This window comes from Centruroides sculpturatus, unplaced genomic scaffold, assembly GCF_000671375.1.
Source record: "Centruroides sculpturatus isolate CEXI.00-Female unplaced genomic scaffold, Cexi_2.0 scaffold1172, whole genome shotgun sequence".
NCBI classification, from domain to species: Eukaryota; Metazoa; Arthropoda; class Arachnida; order Scorpiones; family Buthidae; genus Centruroides; species Centruroides sculpturatus.
Window position 1 is genome coordinate 22,812 of NW_019385542.1, and position 21,311 is coordinate 44,122.

Genomic DNA, 21,311 nt, shown 5'->3' on the forward strand with positions numbered 1-21,311 from the left:
AGTGGTCAGAATCGGAGTCAGATGGTTTAACACAGGAGTTAGTTATTAAGAGTCAAAGTGGTTGAACTAAATCATGTCCCCATATACATTCTAACATCTTAGGCGAGAACATCTTAACGGGTTTTACTGTACTATTATAAAATGGCAAAAAAGCTTACTTTGAGGATAGAGACGAGTTTTATTTTATTTTATTTTATTTTTTTAATTTTGAACGCTAATAACGAGTAAAATATTCATTAAGAGATATGACACATGACCACTTTTGTGTCTTCACCCTGTCAATCTTCAGTTAAAAACCAAAATTTAATAGTATTAATGCCCCTTTATACGCAAGCTACAGTGCCATATTTCGTTTCTTAAACTTTACCCATCCTGAAATATTGTTTAATATCTCAGAACAGAAAATAAAGAAATTAAACAAATTAGACGCCAACACACACACTCGAGCGAATTTTCCCCCTTTACTGACTTTTTCGAGCGGTTCAGGAGGTCTCCAAACGTGTAGATTTGCAAAAAAAACTTGGAGGGTCAAATTTGACACGATTCCAATACTTTTCCGTTTTATATACATAACAAGTTGGTAAGTAAAAAGGAGTCAAAGTCGGCGGATTTTCTGACGACTCCGACTCCGGCTAAAACACCAAAACTCCACGACTCCGACTCCGACTCCACAGCCCTGGTACATTGATATAATACAACGTCTGTCAATAATGTCCGCTATTCACAGTGTAGGCCTAAGCAGCGAAACACAGTATTCTCTGTAATCCGACATATATTGAACCGCGGTTATCGAATTATAGTAGATTGTCGGATTACTGAATTTTGTATGTATGTATGGTACTGTACACTAAAAAATGCATTTGTTTCACAGGTTAATTTATCGTATTTAATCACGATTGAGACTGTTTTGCCAACCTCATATGCAACGAACAACTAGCGACTAACAGTATATACATACTCTACTGTATAGTACTGTACATGTTTTAGAAAATAACGACTGACGGCGCGAATGTGCTACTGCCTTCGGTAGATATCCTGCATCTCATTGTTATTCTAAAACTAATTGTAAAGGGAAGTCTATCAGAAGTCAAATGAAGCAAGTTGTTCCGAACACATTCGGAAAGCTAATCCGATTCTAATATTAGAAGTTATTGAAGAAGCCGCAGGATAAACGGAGTGTCGTCTTTGGCCATTTTTTTTGGCGAAGAAGCAACAATTGCTGGCTTAAGAGTATACAAACATACAATTATAACAACATAAGATCCTAACAAATTAAATTAAACAATAAATAACGAAAACACTAAGGTAAAAGGTAACAGCGATGAATAATCAGTTTTTTGCTAGACTAGTCAGTTGTACAAAAACAAAAAGTTTGGCATGAATCAGCTGATTATGTAAGCGATATGATTTTTAAATCATTATTTCTTTTTATCTGCACGTCATAACCACATAAAGCGAATATATACAGTATATACTATGTAACTTATAATTTATATTTTCAAATTTTATATATTACACATCTTAATACTATATTATACCGAAATTAAGCGATGAAATAAATGACTTTATTATTAATTATCAACAAAATTTTCGAGGAAGAATAATTATTTTCGAGTAGAAAGTCTGCTTGTTGTTCGGCAACTCAAAATATTATAAATAGTAGTCGCAGTCTACCTTCTCGTTTATAAATAATTTCTTATTTTTTCCGTTTGACTTACATAAATAATTTTTTTTTCAAAGTGCAAACACATTTGTCAAAGAAAAAAAGGCAAAATATTGGAAGAATCATCATAAAAAGTAATTGCTGTATTTGTTTAATTAAACGATCCTATCCAACACAAAATTCGACTTTCCTTCCTTCGAATTTGTATATTAAAATAACGCGAAAACCGAATTCGGCGAACATCACTTAATTATAATTTTCGAAGTGAGATGGCGCTACGGTCGTCTCGTCTGGAAGAGGACAAAAAATAATAATAAATCGATGGTTTGGCCAATTTCGCGTGTCGACGGGAGGTTTTTAGGCGAGACAATATTAAAAGAATGACTTTTATTAAAAGTCAAACTTTCGTCAGGAACGAACAAAAGTAAAAAAGGGGAGGAAGCAAGTTCATCCCTCTCGGTCAAACGACCTCCGTTAAAAGCTTTCCTTCGTATTTGCCTTTAATCTCTTAATAAATATCTAGCAGTAGCACCTCGGTTAATATCTACAAATAGCAGCATTTACTCTAAAACCTCCGACTATTTACTATCGTCGACCTTTTTTTAAATTATATTTTGTCAAAAGAAAGTGTATTTATACATTTGTATTATTTATACAGTAATATGTAATTAAAGAAATATCATTAATAGTATGATTTTTATATTAGCGCAATTTTTGAGATGGCAAAAAGTAATCATTTTAAGGGGTCTAGACGCCAATCAGATCCACGAGTCACAAAGGTTTTACTTTAATTATTCATATAAAATAAATAGAATACAGTTTTCTACTTTAGTATGACAAAACGAAATTTAAATGTCATTATATATCTTTTGTGTATGAAGATTACTAAAAGTTTCCATGAAATGCAATGTAAGATCCAAAGAAAAAACTTTTGAGATGTAAAAAATTGCGCCAAGTAAAAAAATTATAACAATTTGGACGACAGTCAAAGTTTTTTCTTGGGAGTTTTTTTTTTTTGGTAAAAGTAAGCCTGGCGCTTTGAAGCGAAATGTAAAAACAGCATTAATAGAGGTAAAAATATTCGAAATGCCAAGCTTATCTTTACCAAAGAAAAATTCCCAAGAAAACATGTCGTTCAAATTGTCATAACTTTTTACTTGGCGCAATTTTTTACATCGCAGATGTTTTTGGATATCTCAATTGTTTTTGATTAACGACTGTGTTATTACATCGAGACCTAATACAGTACAATAACGTACTGTACAGTACGGTACAGCTCAATAGGCGCTCGGCTACCAATGCCGCCGACCAAACGCTTTCGATACGCCGCGCCGTTTAGTAGCATTAATTGGCATAAATTTGAGCTTTATTCTGAATATTATTTTGAATAAAAAGACGGACGGAGAAATTAACCCCTGAAATACGGTAACTCTGATTCCTGTATATACAGTGTGTTTCATTTAACTCGAGAATGTAAAATGTCTCGAGAAATGAGCATCGTATGAAAAAATGTCCGAAACAAACCTTGAAAATTTGAAAATTCAAATGGGAATTCCATTTCTCATATCAGATTCGGATTCTAGGTAAAAAATTATGTAGTGTTTATCTGAGACATTTTTTTCGAATCGTGGTAAATGGCGGTGTAATTGATGAAAATAAATTTATTTTTTTTAAGGGAAACCCATGCTTTATTGCATGATTCCGAACTGGAAGAAAAATAACTCTGAGGGCCTAACATTGTTTTTGAATCATTGTAAACTCGCTGATTAGAAGGTTTGTTTTTATTCCGTTTGGTCGGGATGGTCTAAGGCCTTCGCGTATGCGGGTGGTGGTTTTCAGAGGAAGAAAAAGAAAGAGTTTCACGAAAAATCGTTTATTTTTAGAAGATCATGCTTACAAATGATTGACAAGGTCCCAATTGTCACTATCCCGAAGATTGAATGTCTCTAGGGGTTTTCTATTCGTCTTGCGGTGGTGGAGCCCCGAGGCGATGGCGAGATAAGAGTTCGGCGTAGAAAAGATGCAATGGATAGCGGTGAGTTAATTAAGCAGTTTGTAGCGGAAGCACGGAGAAGAGGAAGTCCACCACCAATTAAAGGAAAGGTGGCGACCAAAAAGGGTTTTCTCTAGAGCAGTGTTTCCCAAAGTGGGGCGTACGCCCCACAGGGGGGCAATTTGATGGTTGGAGGGGGGCAATTTGAGAATTGACATGACAATTTCTTCCCTTCGCTATGAGCTTTTTTAATGCAACGCTTTAGGTGACAAATAATATGAAAAAGAAAATTTTCTAAATAGAGGACTTAAATTATTAATAATCATTTTTAAGATGGTATCAAAACCTAAACTATATTATTAGAGTCCGCAAGTGAACTTTTCAGCGTTTCCCTTTGCTGTATCTCTTGTCGCAGAAATCTTGTATCTTTTAAAGTCGCTAAGTAACAACGTTTTTGCACAATTTTTTTTTAAAAATTTAACTCTAATATTTTTAACACCTATATGTCATAATTGTCTGTCATTTATATGATTAAATGAATTAATTAATACATGTTGTAGAAATATAATTTTTACGTATTGAATAATTTATGTTTATTTTTTAACCATTTAGCTTTTTATATAAGTTTTTAAACTGTAAAACTATTGATAATATTTAAAAACTAATTAATTGTGCTTTTTTTGTTAGTTTAGATATCTCTAATAGCAGTGTCTTTGATAAAGGAGTCCAGAAGTATTAAAATCTTGCAATCTGGTCTGCTGGAATCTTCAGGGCTTGCGTTTATCCCAAGTATCACTTGCGGCAAAATGTGTTATATCTACACAAAAACAATTTTTTCTAAATTTACGTTTACTCTGTCACATTGAATTATTTTTACAAAATTTTATTATTTTTTTAGCCCATAAAAAATGAGTGGAACAACAAAAAAGAAAGTTCGTCAATATTCAGAGGAATATCTAAAATATGGATTTATACCAGCAGTTCACGATGAGAGGATGCCGTTTTGCTTGATATGCCAGCAATGTTTGACAAACGAATCTATGAAATTGGGTCGGCTTGAAGCACATTTGAAGGCCAAACACAAGGACTATATTAATTCAGATTTAAGTTTCTTCAAAACATTAAAGGAAAAGTTCGAGAAAAGGACGACAATTACTTCAATCTTCACGTCTAGAAATGTAACAAATAGTCGTATTCAAGAGGCTAGTTACCAAATTTCATTGTTAATTGCTAAATCAGGGAAAAGCCACACAATAGGGGAGAATCTTATAAAGCCCTCAATTTCTGCTTTTATGAAAACTGTTCTAGAAAAAGATGACGAGGATGTAAAAGCGATGCCTCTCAGTAACAATACTGTCAGCCGAAGGATCGACGAGATGGGCGAAGACATTGAGAAACAACTCGTATCGAAACTAAAAACCAGAAATTTCTCTGTGCAGATGGACGAGTCAACCCTAAGAGACAGTGAGGCCGTTCTTATCACTTATGTCAGGTATATTGAACGTGGACAGTTTGCAGAAGAAATGCTTTTTTGTAAACAATTAGAAAGCACTACCAAATCGAGAGACATTTACAACATATTCAAATGCTACTTGGATGACAATGAGATCCCCATGAAGAATGTTATTTCGTGTGCTGCCGATGGTGCCCCCAATATGATGGGCAAAAAAAATGGTTGTTTACAATTGATGAAAGCTGATAATCCAGAAATGATACTTATTCACTGTGTTATCCATAAAGAAAACTTGGTGGCTAAAAACGTGTCTCCTATTCTCAATGAAGTACTCAATGCAGTTATCAAATGCATTAACTCAATAAAAGCCAGCGCTAAAACCGAGAGCTTATTTAAGCTATTTTGTGAGGAACAAAATGAAGACCACATACGATTGTTACTACACACTGAAGTAAGGTGGCTTTCAAAAGGGAATTGTTTGAAACGATTTATTGAGTTGTTCGATTCGCTTGAAAAGTTTTTAATTAATAAGCCTGAAATGAAATTATTGTTGACAACAAATGGCAAAGCATATGTAAGTTATTTAGCCGATATCTTTGAGAAGCTAAATTTGTTAAACAAGCAACTGCAAGGACCAAACAAAACACTGGTTGATGCCAAAGCAAAAATATTTTGTTTTATTAAGAATTTAGAATTAAATCAAAAACACGTCAGCAACAAAAATTTTGAACAGTTTAATTGGCTTAACAAGTGTGATGTTTCTGACTCCACAATACTTGAAATTGTTAATAATTTAAAAATTTTAATTACGGATTTTAAAGAGAGATTTGCTGATTTAAAAGAAATGAATTTTCCGACATGGATGGTGCAACCAGTTTTGGTGGATTTAGCTGATATATCCAATCTGCAATATCAAGAAGAACTCGCAGAGTTGCAAAGTGACGAATCTGTAATAACTCTATTTAATATTAAAGGTGCGATGGCATGGCTTTGCGATGAAACAGAGGCTAAATACCCCAATACCACAAAATGTGCAAGAAAACTCTTATTACCGTTTCCATCTTCATATCTAGCTGAATGTGGCTTTAGTGCTGTGAGTGATTTGTTGATTAAAAAAAGAAATCGTCTGGATATAACACAACGTGGAGATTTGAGACTTAAGCTAACTAAGCTTGAACCAGATATAAAATCGCTGTGTAAAAAGCATCAAGTCCACAAATCACATTAAAGTAAATTTTTAAAATCTATTATTTTTTTATTTATTAAAAGTTCGTTTCTTTGTTTTGACAACAGTTGTAAGAAATCGCTTTAAAATTATCATTCATATTACTAAAAAGAACAAAAATAAATTTTATAACTAAAATTATGTATGGGGGGACATGATGATTTTAGAAATGTTAAAGTGGGGCATGGCCTAAAAAAGTTTGGGAAACACTGCTCTAGAGGAAGCCTCCCATGTCCTTGACGGTGATGTCTTTGACCTTTCATAAGTTTTCGAAATCGATTCATTTCTAATTGGTCGGGCTTTTTCTTCCCCGCTCTCCTATTGATCTCTTACCTGTCTCTAGATAAAAATTGAAACCAGTTTAGGTTGCGAGAAAGGTCTGCCCGAAAACTAAGACACCTATGCTCATTTTTACATTCTCGTTTCGTTTTACCTAAGTGCGTCTTAAGTTTTAAATAATTCCACTTTAAATTTCCTTTTATTTTTAAATTTTGTTTTTCCCTCTTTTCTTTTTGAGCGACGATGTCAAAGTCCGGTGTCGCCGACTCGACACTTATATAACTTATTTTCTCGATGGTTTAACTTAAGGGGGAAATGTAAAATTTATTTTTTGGGCTATTTCCGGGGTCTCAGGTCATGGTAGATGGCGCTGAAATCAGCGAAAGTTTTGTTACCTTCGTTTTTTTCACGAGGAACCGACATGTTTTACAGTATAAAGATTCTACGTTGAAGGAACGTGTCCCCTTGCCTCTCACTTTCGGGGTGCCGATTGCAGCGCCATCTAATGTGATTCAAAAAGCACGTTTGATCATCCGAGTTACTTTTCTTCCAGTCGAGAATAATTATGTAATAAAACGTGGGAAAAACCTAACTAATTTTCACCGATTACAGCGCCATCTACCACGATTCGAAAAGGCGTTTCAAATAAACCCTACATAAGTTTTTAAGTAGAATTTGAATTTGCTATGAGAAATGAGGTTCCAGTTTGAATTTACAAATTCGCCCCAACCCGGAGTCGGTGGGGGATAAATTTTTGCGGGGATAAACTATCCCCCTCCAAAATACTGAGGGTTTGTTTCACATATTTTTTTCATGCAATGGTATTTCTCGAGAAATTTCACAGTCTCAAGTTAAATGAAACATTCTGTATAGTCAGTCTGTGACTTTATTTTGCGCGGAGTCATTGCAGTGACTCTCGATAACATAAAAAACATTTTCACTTATCTTTTTAATATAATAGGTAAATACATTATACAGACATAATGTATAATGAAACAACATAAATGCATTTTCTTAAATGTCCAATAACATTTAATACGAGTTTGTAAGTTCGATATTTTCTTTGTCTATATTTTTAGCCTATTTATATTTTAGTAAAATAAATTGTTATCGATTTACTTTTTGCCTTTACCAAGAGAAATACTTTACAGGTTAATGTTGGAAAGTTTCTCCAACGTTATTATAAAAATCGAAACTTTACGGGCGGTCTACGATTTTCATTCAAATTTATCCCAAAAAGTTATGTTTAAAAAAGTTCCGAACAAAAATTTATTTTTCGCGCACACTTTATATGATCTACACGTAATTTATCAGGTTTTTATCGTTTATTAATGCTACGGCCTCACAGAACTCTGAGTACTGTACTCTACTGTACGTAGCATTAGTGCTGTGTGTGGCCCTAACATAAGTCATTTCGAAATTATATGATATATATGTCTACCATTTCTAAGCTAAAATACTTCCTATTGTAAGAAGTTTCTTCTTTAAAATTTCTGCATCCCATTTAATACGTTCGTCGACTTTTTTGAAATGATGATAAATCATAGCCCAATAATGGATTTAAGTATAATAAGTAGGATGTATCTGTTTCTATTTTCGTGGATTAAGAATATGCACTGTACTTTGATCGTGTTCTTTTGAATTTCTCTATTTTGTCATTTTGACTATGAATAGATAACAAGCGGTACTTTGTTAGATAAATTCCTCCGACGATTTATATTATTTATGTTCAAGATATAAAATCGCCTTTAAATGGTTCTAAACGAATAAATTTAGTAATTGAATATTTATTTTTGAACAAATCACTTCTTTTCTAAAGAAATTAATAAATGTAAGGGCGGAAAATCACATTTCGTCTTTCTATTAATTAGAAAAGATCAAATTCAATTAGAAGCGAACTCATTTCCCTTTACATTGAGCCTTTGAGTGATTTGCTCCAGTGGCGCGTTACAGCTTCATGGAGCCTAGGAAAATTTGAATTAGGGAGCCCCATGTATAATTTTGACTTCAGGAATTTTTCTTCGGGGGCATTTTTTGAAAGCATTTCCCTATATCCCCTATCGTTTTTTAATGCTACCTCTGAAAGGTTAAGTTCTGCTCTGCGCTACACTGCAATCTTGGTTTTCAGATATGAACCAAATTTTAACTTTGATATTCTTACTACAATACTATAATGAGTTTATAAAAGATTGATTCGAAGCCACCTGTTGGTGGAAACCCCAGGCAATTGCCCTTTTTTGCCCATAGGATAACGTGTTACTGATTTACTCTTTAGAGGAGGATCGAAAAGATACAGCGAAAAAATAGAATAACAGAGATGAGAGGTAGATTACAGAGGTGAAAAGTGACAAAGTAACACTTGCATAGACGTCTACTTCGAAAGACCTGTTGACCAGTGATAGCAGCAAATGAGCCATCTAAGAGTTTCCGTAGCAAAACCAGAACAAGAATGCTATTAAATCTAAAAGCTAATAAGTTACAAACAATTTTCAAAGGGCAAGAAAATGTGGCTAAATGCTCAAAGTGACCACGTGTGGATTGGCTGTCGGATCTCCAGGGAGGACGAAGATCTGATATCCCAGAAAGCAAGAAATCCAAAGAAATGACAAAACTGTAGAAAGAAAATTAACACTTTAAGAAAAAATTGCGCGAATTGGACGACCAACAATTTGAAATTTAAAACAAAAGACTTCTTCTATGTCATCCTTTCTCAAAGTGGGCGATAACGTTTCCTTGTGGACGCTGAAGGCTTTTGGGGACAGTAGAAAGCTCAGTGATTAAATGTGAGTTTTATTTCTTCTCATTGAAACATTCTTTGATCTCAGAAATAGGATATGGATTATACCCTATCTATCCTATCCATATAATAATGCATGTTTAAACATTATATTTGCAATAACTGTTTTTAAGATACGCAACAGATGGTAATGTAAAATGGTAAGTTAAAAAATATGGGGTACTATATATTTTTTTTAATTTCAAAGTGGGCGGTGGTCGAAATAAGTTTGAGAACCTGTGGTCTATACAGTAAGCTTACATGTTACGTATAATAATTTGATCAAGAATGCGTGGCTATTGAAACCATGAAGTAATTATTACTTTTTTAAATTTGGAATCTGAGAGTGTTGTATATGTTAAACTGAGAGTTTATTCTTTTAATTTCTGTTTTTACTTTAGTATTTGAAATGGTGTGTATCATTTTAAGATGCCTCTCTGTAGTTTGTTCAGCTAACTGATTTGCATTCTCATTATCGAATAATCTATGTGCGTTTTGAAGATTCAATTCGATTCGATTAAAAGAGGAATGGAAAGAAGTAATAGATTTACTTCAATATTAAATCATTATTAACCATTTCTGAAACAATATTAAATCCATTATTAACCATTTCTGAAAATTCGGATTTGAACAGGACGAAAAACTTCTTCGATATTCTGAATGTCGTCATATTCGATCATCTTTTAATAATATTTTCGGAAAATTCGTTAAGGAAAAACTTATAAAAATGTTTTGTTTGTGCAAATTATAAAAGTTGACATTTAATTCTGAAATCTCCTTTTTTGTTTCCGAGTTTTCACTTTTCTTCGAAAAAATTTCTACAAAATTTCTAGAAAATATAATTGATTTTTATTAATACTGACTTATATCAAAGACGTCGAAAAGTTTTTATTTTAAAAAATGCTTAGGATAAGATTATTTTCAGTTGACATATTTTATTTACCAATAATAGTTATTCGTTAATTTCTGGATATCACGGAAAAAATAAAACTAAATGAAAATATTTTAAGTTGGCATTGATAGTCCGAATCTGTCAGAAATAAAACAAAAATTAACCTTTCTTATTTATGTTTTCGGTCATAATACACTAAACGAAACTTTCAGTTATCTTCAAGAGAATGCTACAATTTAGAATTTTAGATTATAATCGTTTCCTATTTTTATAATTATTTTTATGTGGAGGAGATATCGAACTAATCTCTTCCAGTCCCACGGGTAAAATCTTACTAATAACACGATGAAAAAATATCGATTTTGTAAGCTACAGTTTAAAGAATTTGCTAATTTCTAAACTACGATTTGGTGGTTTAAAGTTTTACTAATTGCAACATTTTTCTTGTAAAAAACGATGCTATAATTACTTCGTATTCTCATATTTTAAAAATGTACAGTACATTCACATTTTTTTAGAATAAGAATATCAAATAGAGACGTATAAATAAATCGAGATAGGACAATCATTAATGTTATTTTACTGTATTTTGAACATTAGTAGTGTATATACAGTAATTACATCTATTTTTCCAGTTTAGTCATCAAATAATACAGTAGTAGTAGTAAGTCAACGAAATTCTCTAAAAACTTTAAGAAATATTTGATTAATTCATGGAGGAGAATTTATGTTCAGGTTAAGAGAGAGAGAGAGAGAGAGAGAATAAAAAAAAAGAAAAAAAGAAAATTGCCTATAAGAATAAGAAAAATGACTAAAAGATCCGTAGATAACGAATTATTTTATTTACTGTTGCGTATAACGAAAAGCGTACGAACTTTCTGACTTTAACGACGTTGCTATTTATGTACTGTACTGTACTAGACTTAACAATATAAAGCAATGAATAACTATGTGAGAATAAATAATATAACACTCTTAATTAAATGAAATTAATCAAAAGAGATTGGAGAATAATTGGAATAAATAAGGAAGCATGAGAGTTTGTATGGGCCTAGAAAGTAGAGCGGGTCACGTTTTCATTTTTTTTTTTTTTTATTTGAACAAATGAAATACATAGAATATTTATTTATTTATTAATAACAAGCAATCTTAACAATTTTATTTTCTGTTAGTAAAATAAATACTAATTTTATAGGGGTAGGAAGTAAAGTTTTTCTCAATCTCCAGGCAATTATCATTCCTGGGAAAGAGGAAAATACCGTAATAAATTCCGGAATTCTCGGGATGAATTCACATTTTTATTTTTAATCAAATTTATATAAAAGTTTGATTTTAAAGAAAACCCGCTATCGACCAATAGAAAATTAGAAACAAAAGAATTAAATTTTATCTGTTTACTTATTTTCATTGAAAAAATAAAACATTTGTCTTTTTAAAGAAGCGAAAATTAAATAAATGAAAAAATAATAAATTTTACAAAATTTCCAAAAAACAAACATAAAATTAACCAGATTTAAAGTATTGCCTTAAGAAACATTTATTGTCGAAGGTGTTGTCACACAATCGGACTCAATTTTGTGACGAAATGTCTTATTGCAGAAAAAGCTTTCTCTGTTTCAATTGAAGTTGCTGGGATAGAACTGAGTAAAAGAAAGATTTGATGCAATTTCTCTGTTCTTCGACTAGTTATTTCAAACAAGTTAATTTTAACGAGAGGAAGCAGCTGGGGATTTTTCCACAGCTTCTTCATCTCGACAACCCTGTAAGTAAGCACAGGCCTATCCTTTCCGAGTTTATTTATCGTTCGGAGAATCGTATCGCCTAAATTTGTTTAAATATTTTTGTGTCTTCTCGTGAAAATTTGACAAAAGATTATCTACTTTGATACAAAATCCTACAGTTCTAGATGCTAAGTGAAGTTAAATAAAGAAGTCGTCAAGATTACAATCAATTTATATAACTATTTGTGATGTAAGTCTATATAGAGCTTAAGCTTTGTTTATAACTTGTATTCTATAGTTATATATCATAGAAAGTTGTATTGTACATATACTTTCTACGGTTATCTCTTTACAATATTTTTTTACCTTCATTATAAAAATAAAATGAATGCTAAAATTTATTCGATTGTTTTAGTTAGTAGTTAGTGTTCAGTTAAAGAGACTTACCTTTAACGCCGCGACAGGGTTTGCCTACGGCCGTGCATCGAGTAACGAAGACCCAAGTGTCTGGATGAACTGTAACTTGTTGCAATTGTTGATTAACGGCCACTCCCATCTTCTCGAAGCTCTGTGTCGATCCGCATACATCCATTACAGCCGCTTCGTGTTCTGTCACTCGTCGCTTTCATCACCGAAAAATAATTACAAATACCTTGTTAAGAATATTATAACTTCTGTTAGTATTTTTATTATCTCTAAATGCTTATTTCTATTTTTTATGCTGACCTAAACAGACTAGCATTTTATTACAATTGGGATAAAATTTTTAAAAAGTTATAGACCTTAAATTTCCATTGTCGTCCGTCTGTGTGTCCTCACTTAACTTCGAGAACAGAGTTAAATAGATAGCAATGTAAACTAGATATGAAAACCTAAGAGGCAGGAGGTCCCGATTAATTATATACCAACTTCCAATTTGCATCGGAAGTCATATTACTTTCGTTCAAAATTTTTTCTTGAAAGGAGTTAGATAGATAACCGGTACCACTCTATTTCTAGTAGATAAGTACTGTATGATGTACTGTACGTACAGGAGCAACACACTACTAATTTGAGATGGAAAGCATATGTTTTAAAGTAAATAAATTAAAAATATGATTAAAAATTGCAGCCCGGCATTGTGACGATGTCACAATAATTAATCGCTCATTTGTATTTATAGTTTTTAACGAGAATTTTTATCGCAAAATTTATTCACTTATTTCTTTATGAAATTTGTAATATTAATTTAGAATTCTTATTTAAAATCCATACTTAAATTTATTAAATTTAAAATTAAATTAAATGTTTTATTTGTAGTCAACAGATGAATTTTAAGTCCAGAATTTGTTAAATAAAAAGTTCCAACAAAAGTTCTAATACTAAAATTCGCTTCAAATTTTAAATTGTTTTTGAACTTTCGTTTGCCGAATGGAATTTGTTTAGCAATTTACCACACAACACACTTTCGTCCCTGTTCCAGATAAAGATAAGAGACCGGCTACAAAAATTTCGTAAAACATTAAAAATAATTCTAGTTAAAAATTAAGAAATGTAATTTTTTTTAGACTCTACTTATAATTTTAATGATATTAATTAAACGGGGTATTTTAAAATATTTTCTTAATACAGTACTTCTTAAAATACCTCGTATCTAAACAAAAAGTTATTTGCTATTCGACAAAATTATTAAAATTTGTTCTAAAAATAATTATAATTTAAATTGATTAATTTTTGTTGCGGAAACTAAAGAATAACTAAACAATTATCAANCTGTGTTCTAAATTAAACAAATCAATTTGTGTTTCATTTAAATTGATTAATTTTTGTTGCGGAAACTAAAGAATAACTAAACAATTATCAAATATCTTTAATCCGGAAAAAATTACGGAAAGGATTAAAACGAAGCGAAACTTTACCAATACTCGTACGCACGCAATTAAAGAATTCAATCAAATTATTTCCTTTTCACGCAAGAGAAATTAAACAATAAATAAATACAAATTGGTTTGGTTTGATCTCATAGAATACGGCAACGCAACATGTGGGTGATTTGCCAAAAGATGGGGAAGACTGAGGGAAACTGGCTGCTATTTAAATGTTAAGACACGCGAAAAAAAGCCGAAAAACTTCACTGGAGAGGCGCGAACCGCCACCTTCAGTGTTCAGTGGTTTATCCACTAGCCACTGTAAATAAAAATAAAAATAATTGAAATTAAAGAATCGAAGATGCACTTAGTTCTTCCTATTCACAGTTCTAAATTCTATTTACGGATTATGACGTCCTGTTTTCGAAGTAATTTCTCTATAAATTCTTCAATAGAGAATTTATTGAAAAAATAGTAAGCCATAACGATAAATGAATTGCGCTTTTGTATAAGACAATTACTAAAAATTTATCGTCAAGATTTAATTTAGTTTTAGTAGACAAACAATTCTGTAGTAATTGTTATCTTCGTTAAACTAAGCTACGTTTTTTCTATTCAGATATAACAATTAAGAGTAACCTGGGTTTACGATGAGAATATAAAATTTGTCTATTTGTCACATTACAATAAACACGTAAAGAAAATGGCAAACAGATTTTTCAGTAAGTATTCTGTTTTAAGTATAATTTATCATTTCGACGAAGTATTAATAAAATAACGGATATTTGAAATAGAAAGATAAGTTAAAAAATCATCTAGATCATCGAATGTTTACGTTCATAAAAAAAATTAACGACGAAGTTTATTATAAGTGTAGTAAAATTTTATTTGCGAAGTTAATAGTTAACTTTAAATATAATTTCTAGCGTTTACGGCGCAAAATAAGTTATTAACTAGTTTTAAAAAATTCGATACGATCAACTACGAAACAATTTTGAAAATATTTACCTGAATCGGATGTAATCTGGAGAAATATAATTCGTTATTCAGTGTTTGTCCTCCTGTAATAAAAATTGTTGAAGTTAATGTAAAATGTTCTTTCATTAGATTTAATATACAGTAAATATTTTTAAATTCCAATCATCGATAGATAAATACATTAGATTTGATGCAATTTGTAGAAAACGACGATATCTAAACCTATGAAAATTACTTTAATGTTTTGTTTAAAAGTTTCTAGATTAATTTTATCGATTAAATATTTCTATATTTAAAAATATAACAAACGGAAATAAACACTTACACTTCGTCTTAATTTTAAATTTTCTACAAAAAGTTTAGATTTATTATTATAATATATAAATAAAAGTTAAAATAAAGTAAATAAAGTAAACATTCTGTTATTATTCAATTGTATCAGCCTGTAAGATTTATTTATAAACTGTTTCAATTGAATGATGATAAATAATAAACGAAACATTAAGGAAATTTATTTAGGCTACATGATGTAGGATTAGCCAATGAAGAAATTACGATTATTTTCATTTTTATTTTTTTATTGTAATTTTTCTTCATAGTTTTAAGTTTAGTTTTTTACAGATAGGCTATATCTCTAGGGAACAAATGTAATATCATGGAATTTTCATTCAAGAATTTGCCTTAGGATCGATGCGAAGAACAGATATGTCCCATTTATCTTTTGTATACGTCTTTTTTATTTAACATAAGAGATGACGAAATATTATATATTGAGTAAACATATTATGACTTTAAAAAATGACGCATTTTTGAAATATGACACTCAGATTACGCAAATAGCCTAAATCTAAAAAGTCCAATGACTTCATTAAAAAAATATGCCGTCTTTTAATTAAAATAAAATTTTTAATGAAATAGTAGCTTTGTTAATGTCGGGATATTTAATCACAAATTAACTGTCAAATGCGATCGTTTTTTTTGTCGAAATTTAAGAGGAATTATGGGAAGAACTCAATGACTGAGTATCGTTGACTTCGGTTTCGCAAACTCTGAAGTACTGTACAGTACGTGACATCTTCGATGCTACGTAACACGAGAAACTACGTGATCAATTGTGCTACGTAATATCGAAAAAGGATGCAATGTCGAGATACTACGTCCCATTTCTCGACATTGCATTCTTTTTCGATATTACGTAGTTTCTCGTGTTATAGTACTGTCGATTATGTTACGTAGCATCGAAGATGGGGCGTACAGTACTTCAGCGTTTGTGAAACCGAAGTCAACGATACTCATAACTCCACTCATAAATTGCAAATTAAGGGATAATTAAATTCGATAGTTAGTCTCGAATATTCCTATTCTAATATTTATTTAAAAAAAAATTTAAACTCCATTTTTACAATTCCTTTGTGATAACTTGTTTAAGTCTTAAATAAGTAAATCTAAACTTTGTATTTTGTCTGCATCTGTTAAGTTACATTACGTAATAACAAGTATTCAGTGGAAATGAAATATAAAATGAACCTTTTATAGGTTTGAGTGAATTGTCAACATATAACATAAAATACTTAGTATAAAGACAAGAACAACTGCGAATTTCATTATCATTTTACACGAGAATGATATCGATTTAATTGAATTATTTTCGAATATATTAATTTATTTCATTTACCTTTAAAAGAATAAAATCATATACGACATAAAGGAGGACTTTTTAGAATAAAGACTATAAAAGCTAGAGAAAAAAATCGCAAATTATCCGCTCGAAATTGTTTCATAAACAATTTACTTATTTTTACAGAAAACGAAAGAATTTTATAGACGTTTAACAAATTACTAAACAGAAATTCGACCAGCGTTACATTTCGGTCGAGGTCGAGATACCAAAAGTAATTCCGCAATAGCGTGAATAATAAGAATCAAATATAATTTGGCATATTTAAAAAGAATTTAAGAGTTTTCATTTTAATAACGAGGAATTTAATTTTAAAAAATAACTTTAATAACAATAAAACTACATAGATTGGTTCCTTTAACCATTTCGAAGTTACAGATAGGTAATTCTTGAATTTTAGTTAGACGTATAGGCCTATATTTTGAGTAAATAAAACTTTTAAAAGTCTAGCGAGAGTTTTCGTTGCTCTTCATTTCTAGATGACAATTTTATAACAACTTTCTTATTTTTCTTTAAAAACGAGTGAAGAACAAACAGGTGAGAATTAAGAAATAACGATACAGTCTATTAAAGACTGATGTAAAGCACAACAATTTACGCTTAACCAAAGAGAAAATTAAAGAATATCAACTAAGTTAAAAAATTATTTACATTTAAAATTTATATAATATTAATCGCTTAACATTTTCTTTTTTTATTGCAATTTAAAATAAAGACCAATTTGATGGCCAGACGTAGGAGTTATTCTAGTTTATAAGAGCCAATCAAAACTAATCCTCGAATATCGTATTTAACAATCTTTATCAATTTCTAAATCGTTTTTTCCCTTATCTCTGTAATTACTGAAAATAAATTGATTTTTATATAAGTACTTTTGCGAAATTCTTTGGTAATTTCTTACCATTCGGTAATACTAATCCCTAAACGATATAAAAATAATATTTCGAAAATAATTGCTTACAATTTCTTATAAAAACAAATCAATAATTGTAGATATCTCAATCTTGTTAATTTTAATTCGAATGGATGAAAATTTATTAAAATAATATTAAATTACTACAGTTACCTCGTATATTTTTTTCCTCAAATGTATTCCTAATTATATACACTTGTGTGTAAAAATCATAAAGAAATTTTCATTTTTCTGTTTATCTATTTCGTCTCTGTAACCAGTCTTCGGTAGTTCACTTTAAATGTTTAATAAGCCATCGCTCCTCGCGTAAAAACGATAGTATTTCCGGCAGTAATAGTAATAGCGGCATCTCGTCATTGAACAAACGTCTTAAGACGATAAACTTAAATATGTTATTAATTTAATGATCAATTCATTTACTTGTGTTAAGAAGTCTGCCTTTTATTCGTTCTGAGTTGGTAGCCGTTAATAAAAATGTTAACGGTAAAAAAATTTTTTTGTTGTTGTATTTGAACATATTACACAGTATAACGAAAAAATCCGTTAAATAAAAAAAATGATATTCTGTAGATTATAAACGATATTTTGTAGAGTTCACTTATAACAAATGTATTTAATAACTGGTATTTATTTTTAAATAAAACGCATTTTTCTTAACTTCTAACTATTTGTTCGGTTGCCCGCCTTCGTATTATTTTAGTTTAACGAAACTGTTTTACTGCGATATTTTTATATAATATATCTAGTTTAGAATTACGATAGCAAATCGAAAAAAACGTCATTCGACTAAACGTACTTCGTAAAAAGAACATTTAAATCTTTCTACGCTATTCGTCTCTTAATCATTTTTCGTAAGAATTACATACCGTAAATATAACGATCCTTAAAAATATAGTTCAGACATATCTTCAAAATCAGTCTTACCGCCCAGTTATTTGGCCTACTTTGATTTTAAAGATATTCAGAACATGTAGAAAATTCTGTTCTAATCCTATCCAGATCTTATAATTCATCATAGACAGTGAGGATCTGTAATCGTTTCTCATTTCTCGTCCATGTGTTGAAGCCTGCACAAAACTACCAGCCCGTTTTGGGCCAAGCCGAAATCGCGATTGTTATGATGATCTTTTAGTCCCAAAGGGCAGAAAGAGTAAAAACTGAAAAAAAAGGACAGCAATTACTTCAATTTAAAAAATTATGGAAATATCAACGCATAACTCACTAATTCATCTAAAAAGTTTTCTTTTTTTGTCGAATTTATAATTGTTTTTTAATCAATTTAATCATTTTTTGGTGGTAAAACTTAAGAAAATTTAGAACAAACCTTATTCCAAATAAACTTATTTACAATAAAAATGATAATTTTTAACAAGTATACATTTGAGAGAAGGAAAGAAAATTTAAACGAACTAAATTCTCAATAAAGATAAGAAATCGACGTAATGGCGTCTATTCGGGATACAGTCACACTCTTGTTCACAATCATAACAGATAACAACTAATAAGCATTGGCATTATTCAAACAAGATGGTTATAGTTTCGTCATTGGAGTGTTGGTAAATTGCACAGAACACACGTTTTATGCATGTGCTGCGTCATATACTTTCGTATGACATCCGGACAAACTTTAATCTGATCTGAAATTTGTCTTTATTAGACTATTATAAACGACATATAAATATCAGAAATTGATCCAGAGAAGAAACTTTCGTCCTTCGTTAGTAGTTACGATTAAAAGCTGATCGAAGTTTACTAAAATTATTTCCAAATTTTGCATAAGAGTTCGACGAATTATTTTTCCAATTATTATTTATACTTCTATCTACAGTATGTATCGGTAATATTTTCACGACGTATCTTCAAATCTCGATCATGTCATGTAGCGGTCGGCAAGCCTGAATTGTCAATGCATGGTCTTGCTTAATTCAATAGAGTTGCCACATTTGTTCTTTTGACACCAAATTCTCAGAATTTGTTCTTTTCAGGACTGATTGGCGTCAGAAAATCTAATTGGCAATTTTGCTATTTGCTTTTTTGAAATTATTTATTATACATTTTGTTTTTTGTATATATGAAATTTAAAAAAGCACTGCCTTTCTGGAAGCCAGCATAAAAAATTTTGCGTTTTATACTCATAATTTTTATTCTTCCCTTACAATATTCTTTTCTGTATTTTTAATGATAGAACTATTGGTAAGTATCTTCTACTGAATCGTTTTTTATCTCAGAAACTCTTTCTTTTTAGTGGCTATCTGAAATTTGTGTTCATTTTCTAAATCTGACTCCCATCAATTTTCTGTATCTCAGTAGAATTAAGTAACTTTATATAAAGTCACTATAAAATTCATACGTGTAACAGTTTGGCTTTCCTTAACGTTTTAAATCTGGCAACTTATCAATAGATCGAAGAACATGTCGCAAAGTGCAATGTTTCTCGCACGATTTTCATTACATCTTTTCACAGAAGATATTGTCGTATACCTTTAAGAATGGAATTGTAGGAAGTTTTAAATTTTAATTCTTTCTGTTCAGCGGAGAGCTTCAGCGGGTTTCTGTTCTAAGAGAGTTTTTTTTCATATCTATCATACATTGTCTAGGTCAGTGTTTTTCAACCTGTGGGTCGCGACCCCCAGGGGGGTCGCAAAGCCTTACACGGGGGGTCGCGGGTAAAAGAAAAAGACAAGTGTTTGTAGGACCTACACTACAATAAATAAAACTACAATTTCAGTGAGAAGGCTTTGCGTTTTTATTTTAAAGTGCAATTGGTTTTTCGATCGACATTTTGGTCTCAACAGAAAGAAAATTAAATACGTAGTTTTTAAAGTCACTGATATAGTTTTAATATGGCCCTGGGGGGTCGCCAGAATTTTTTTAACTTGTAAAGGGGTCGCGTATTCAAGAAGGTTGAAAAACACTGGTCTAGGTCATAGTGAAGGCGGTTGAATGGGGAGAGATGGGACCTGAAGTAGCCAACCATAGCATGAAGATTTATCAGAACTCGAACCACGGTTCTCCAATGTTTTATAAAAAAAAAGGACAAAAATGAAAATGTAGATTTCAATTAATTTTATATTGTTATTGCCAACATTGTGAACGCAGCTTCCAACGTATTCATGTTAGAAATTCTCGTGGAGGCTTATCTTTCCCACTTTCCCTGGACTAATGATGAATAGAGTTATTAATCGAAATTAGAGAGCCATATAAATATTTTAATATTAAACCTGAAATCAGAATAGGAAATTCACGTCGAAACAAAATCGGTTGGACCCATCAAAGTTAGGTTGACGAACGATAGTTTGAAAAAACTGACTTTAGCAGAAACTCTTCTACTCCCGATTCCCGACGAATAATAATTCGTCGGGAATCGGGAGTAGAAGAGCTGTGCTAATACAGCATGTTCTATTGAAAGTGCTTTAGTAGTACTTTTAATATAAAAGAATGATGGCAACAGTTTAACCTCTACGGGTACAGGTTACAGGCAATATATATTAGTATATTTTTCAGCGGTTTTACAAATTAATTTAAATCTAGGTCATCAGACTCTTCTGTGGCAAATCAGTTCATTTTTCTTTAATTGGCCTATTTTTAAAATTAGCTTTGCTTTGGCAAGAAATATGAATAAATTAATGTAGTAGAGATTGTTTTACAGAAATGTTTGATTTTAATATCAGAGGGTAGCATATCACCTATGAGAGGGGGTCGGCAACCTATGGTCTGTCAAACGTTGTATGCGGGACGATTTTCAGTGGCACTCTGATTGAATAGAAATGTAGTAAAAATTATATTTTAATTATTAATTATACATTTAAACGGAAGTCATAGTTCAGCGAAGGCCGTGATACATTAAAAACGAATTTCTATTTCCATTACAGCGCTCCGAGTTGCCATCTACG

At 31.0% G+C, this 21,311-nt stretch overlaps 2 protein-coding genes across 3 annotated transcripts in view; one reads left to right on the forward strand and one right to left on the reverse strand.

Annotated features, from left to right (window-relative positions):
* Positions 1–21,311, reverse strand: part of LOC111639963 (neurotrophin-3-like) — a 52,449-nt gene that overhangs the window by 4,214 nt on the left and 26,924 nt on the right. For both annotated transcript variants that reach the window (XM_023385946.1, XM_023385945.1), the window contains exons 3-4: positions 14,858–14,910; positions 12,450–12,624 (exon numbers count right to left, since the gene is read on the reverse strand). In XM_023385946.1, the coding sequence (XP_023241714.1) occupies positions 12,450–12,624; positions 14,858–14,910 (228 nt within the window). The remainder of the gene's footprint in view (positions 1–12,449; positions 12,625–14,857; positions 14,911–21,311) is intronic.
* Positions 3,945–6,348, forward strand: LOC111639961 (zinc finger BED domain-containing protein 5-like). Its single transcript, XM_023385943.1, has one exon. The coding sequence runs from the start codon at positions 4,565–4,567 to the stop codon at positions 6,335–6,337; it is 1,773 nt and encodes a 590-aa protein (XP_023241711.1). The 5' UTR covers positions 3,945–4,564; the 3' UTR covers positions 6,338–6,348.

What these genes read in the sequence shown, in the direction of transcription:
- LOC111639961 (XM_023385943.1), top strand. Translation starts at nt 4,565, where the DNA reads ATGAGTGGAACAACAAAAAAGAAAGTTCGTCAATATTCAGAGGAATAT.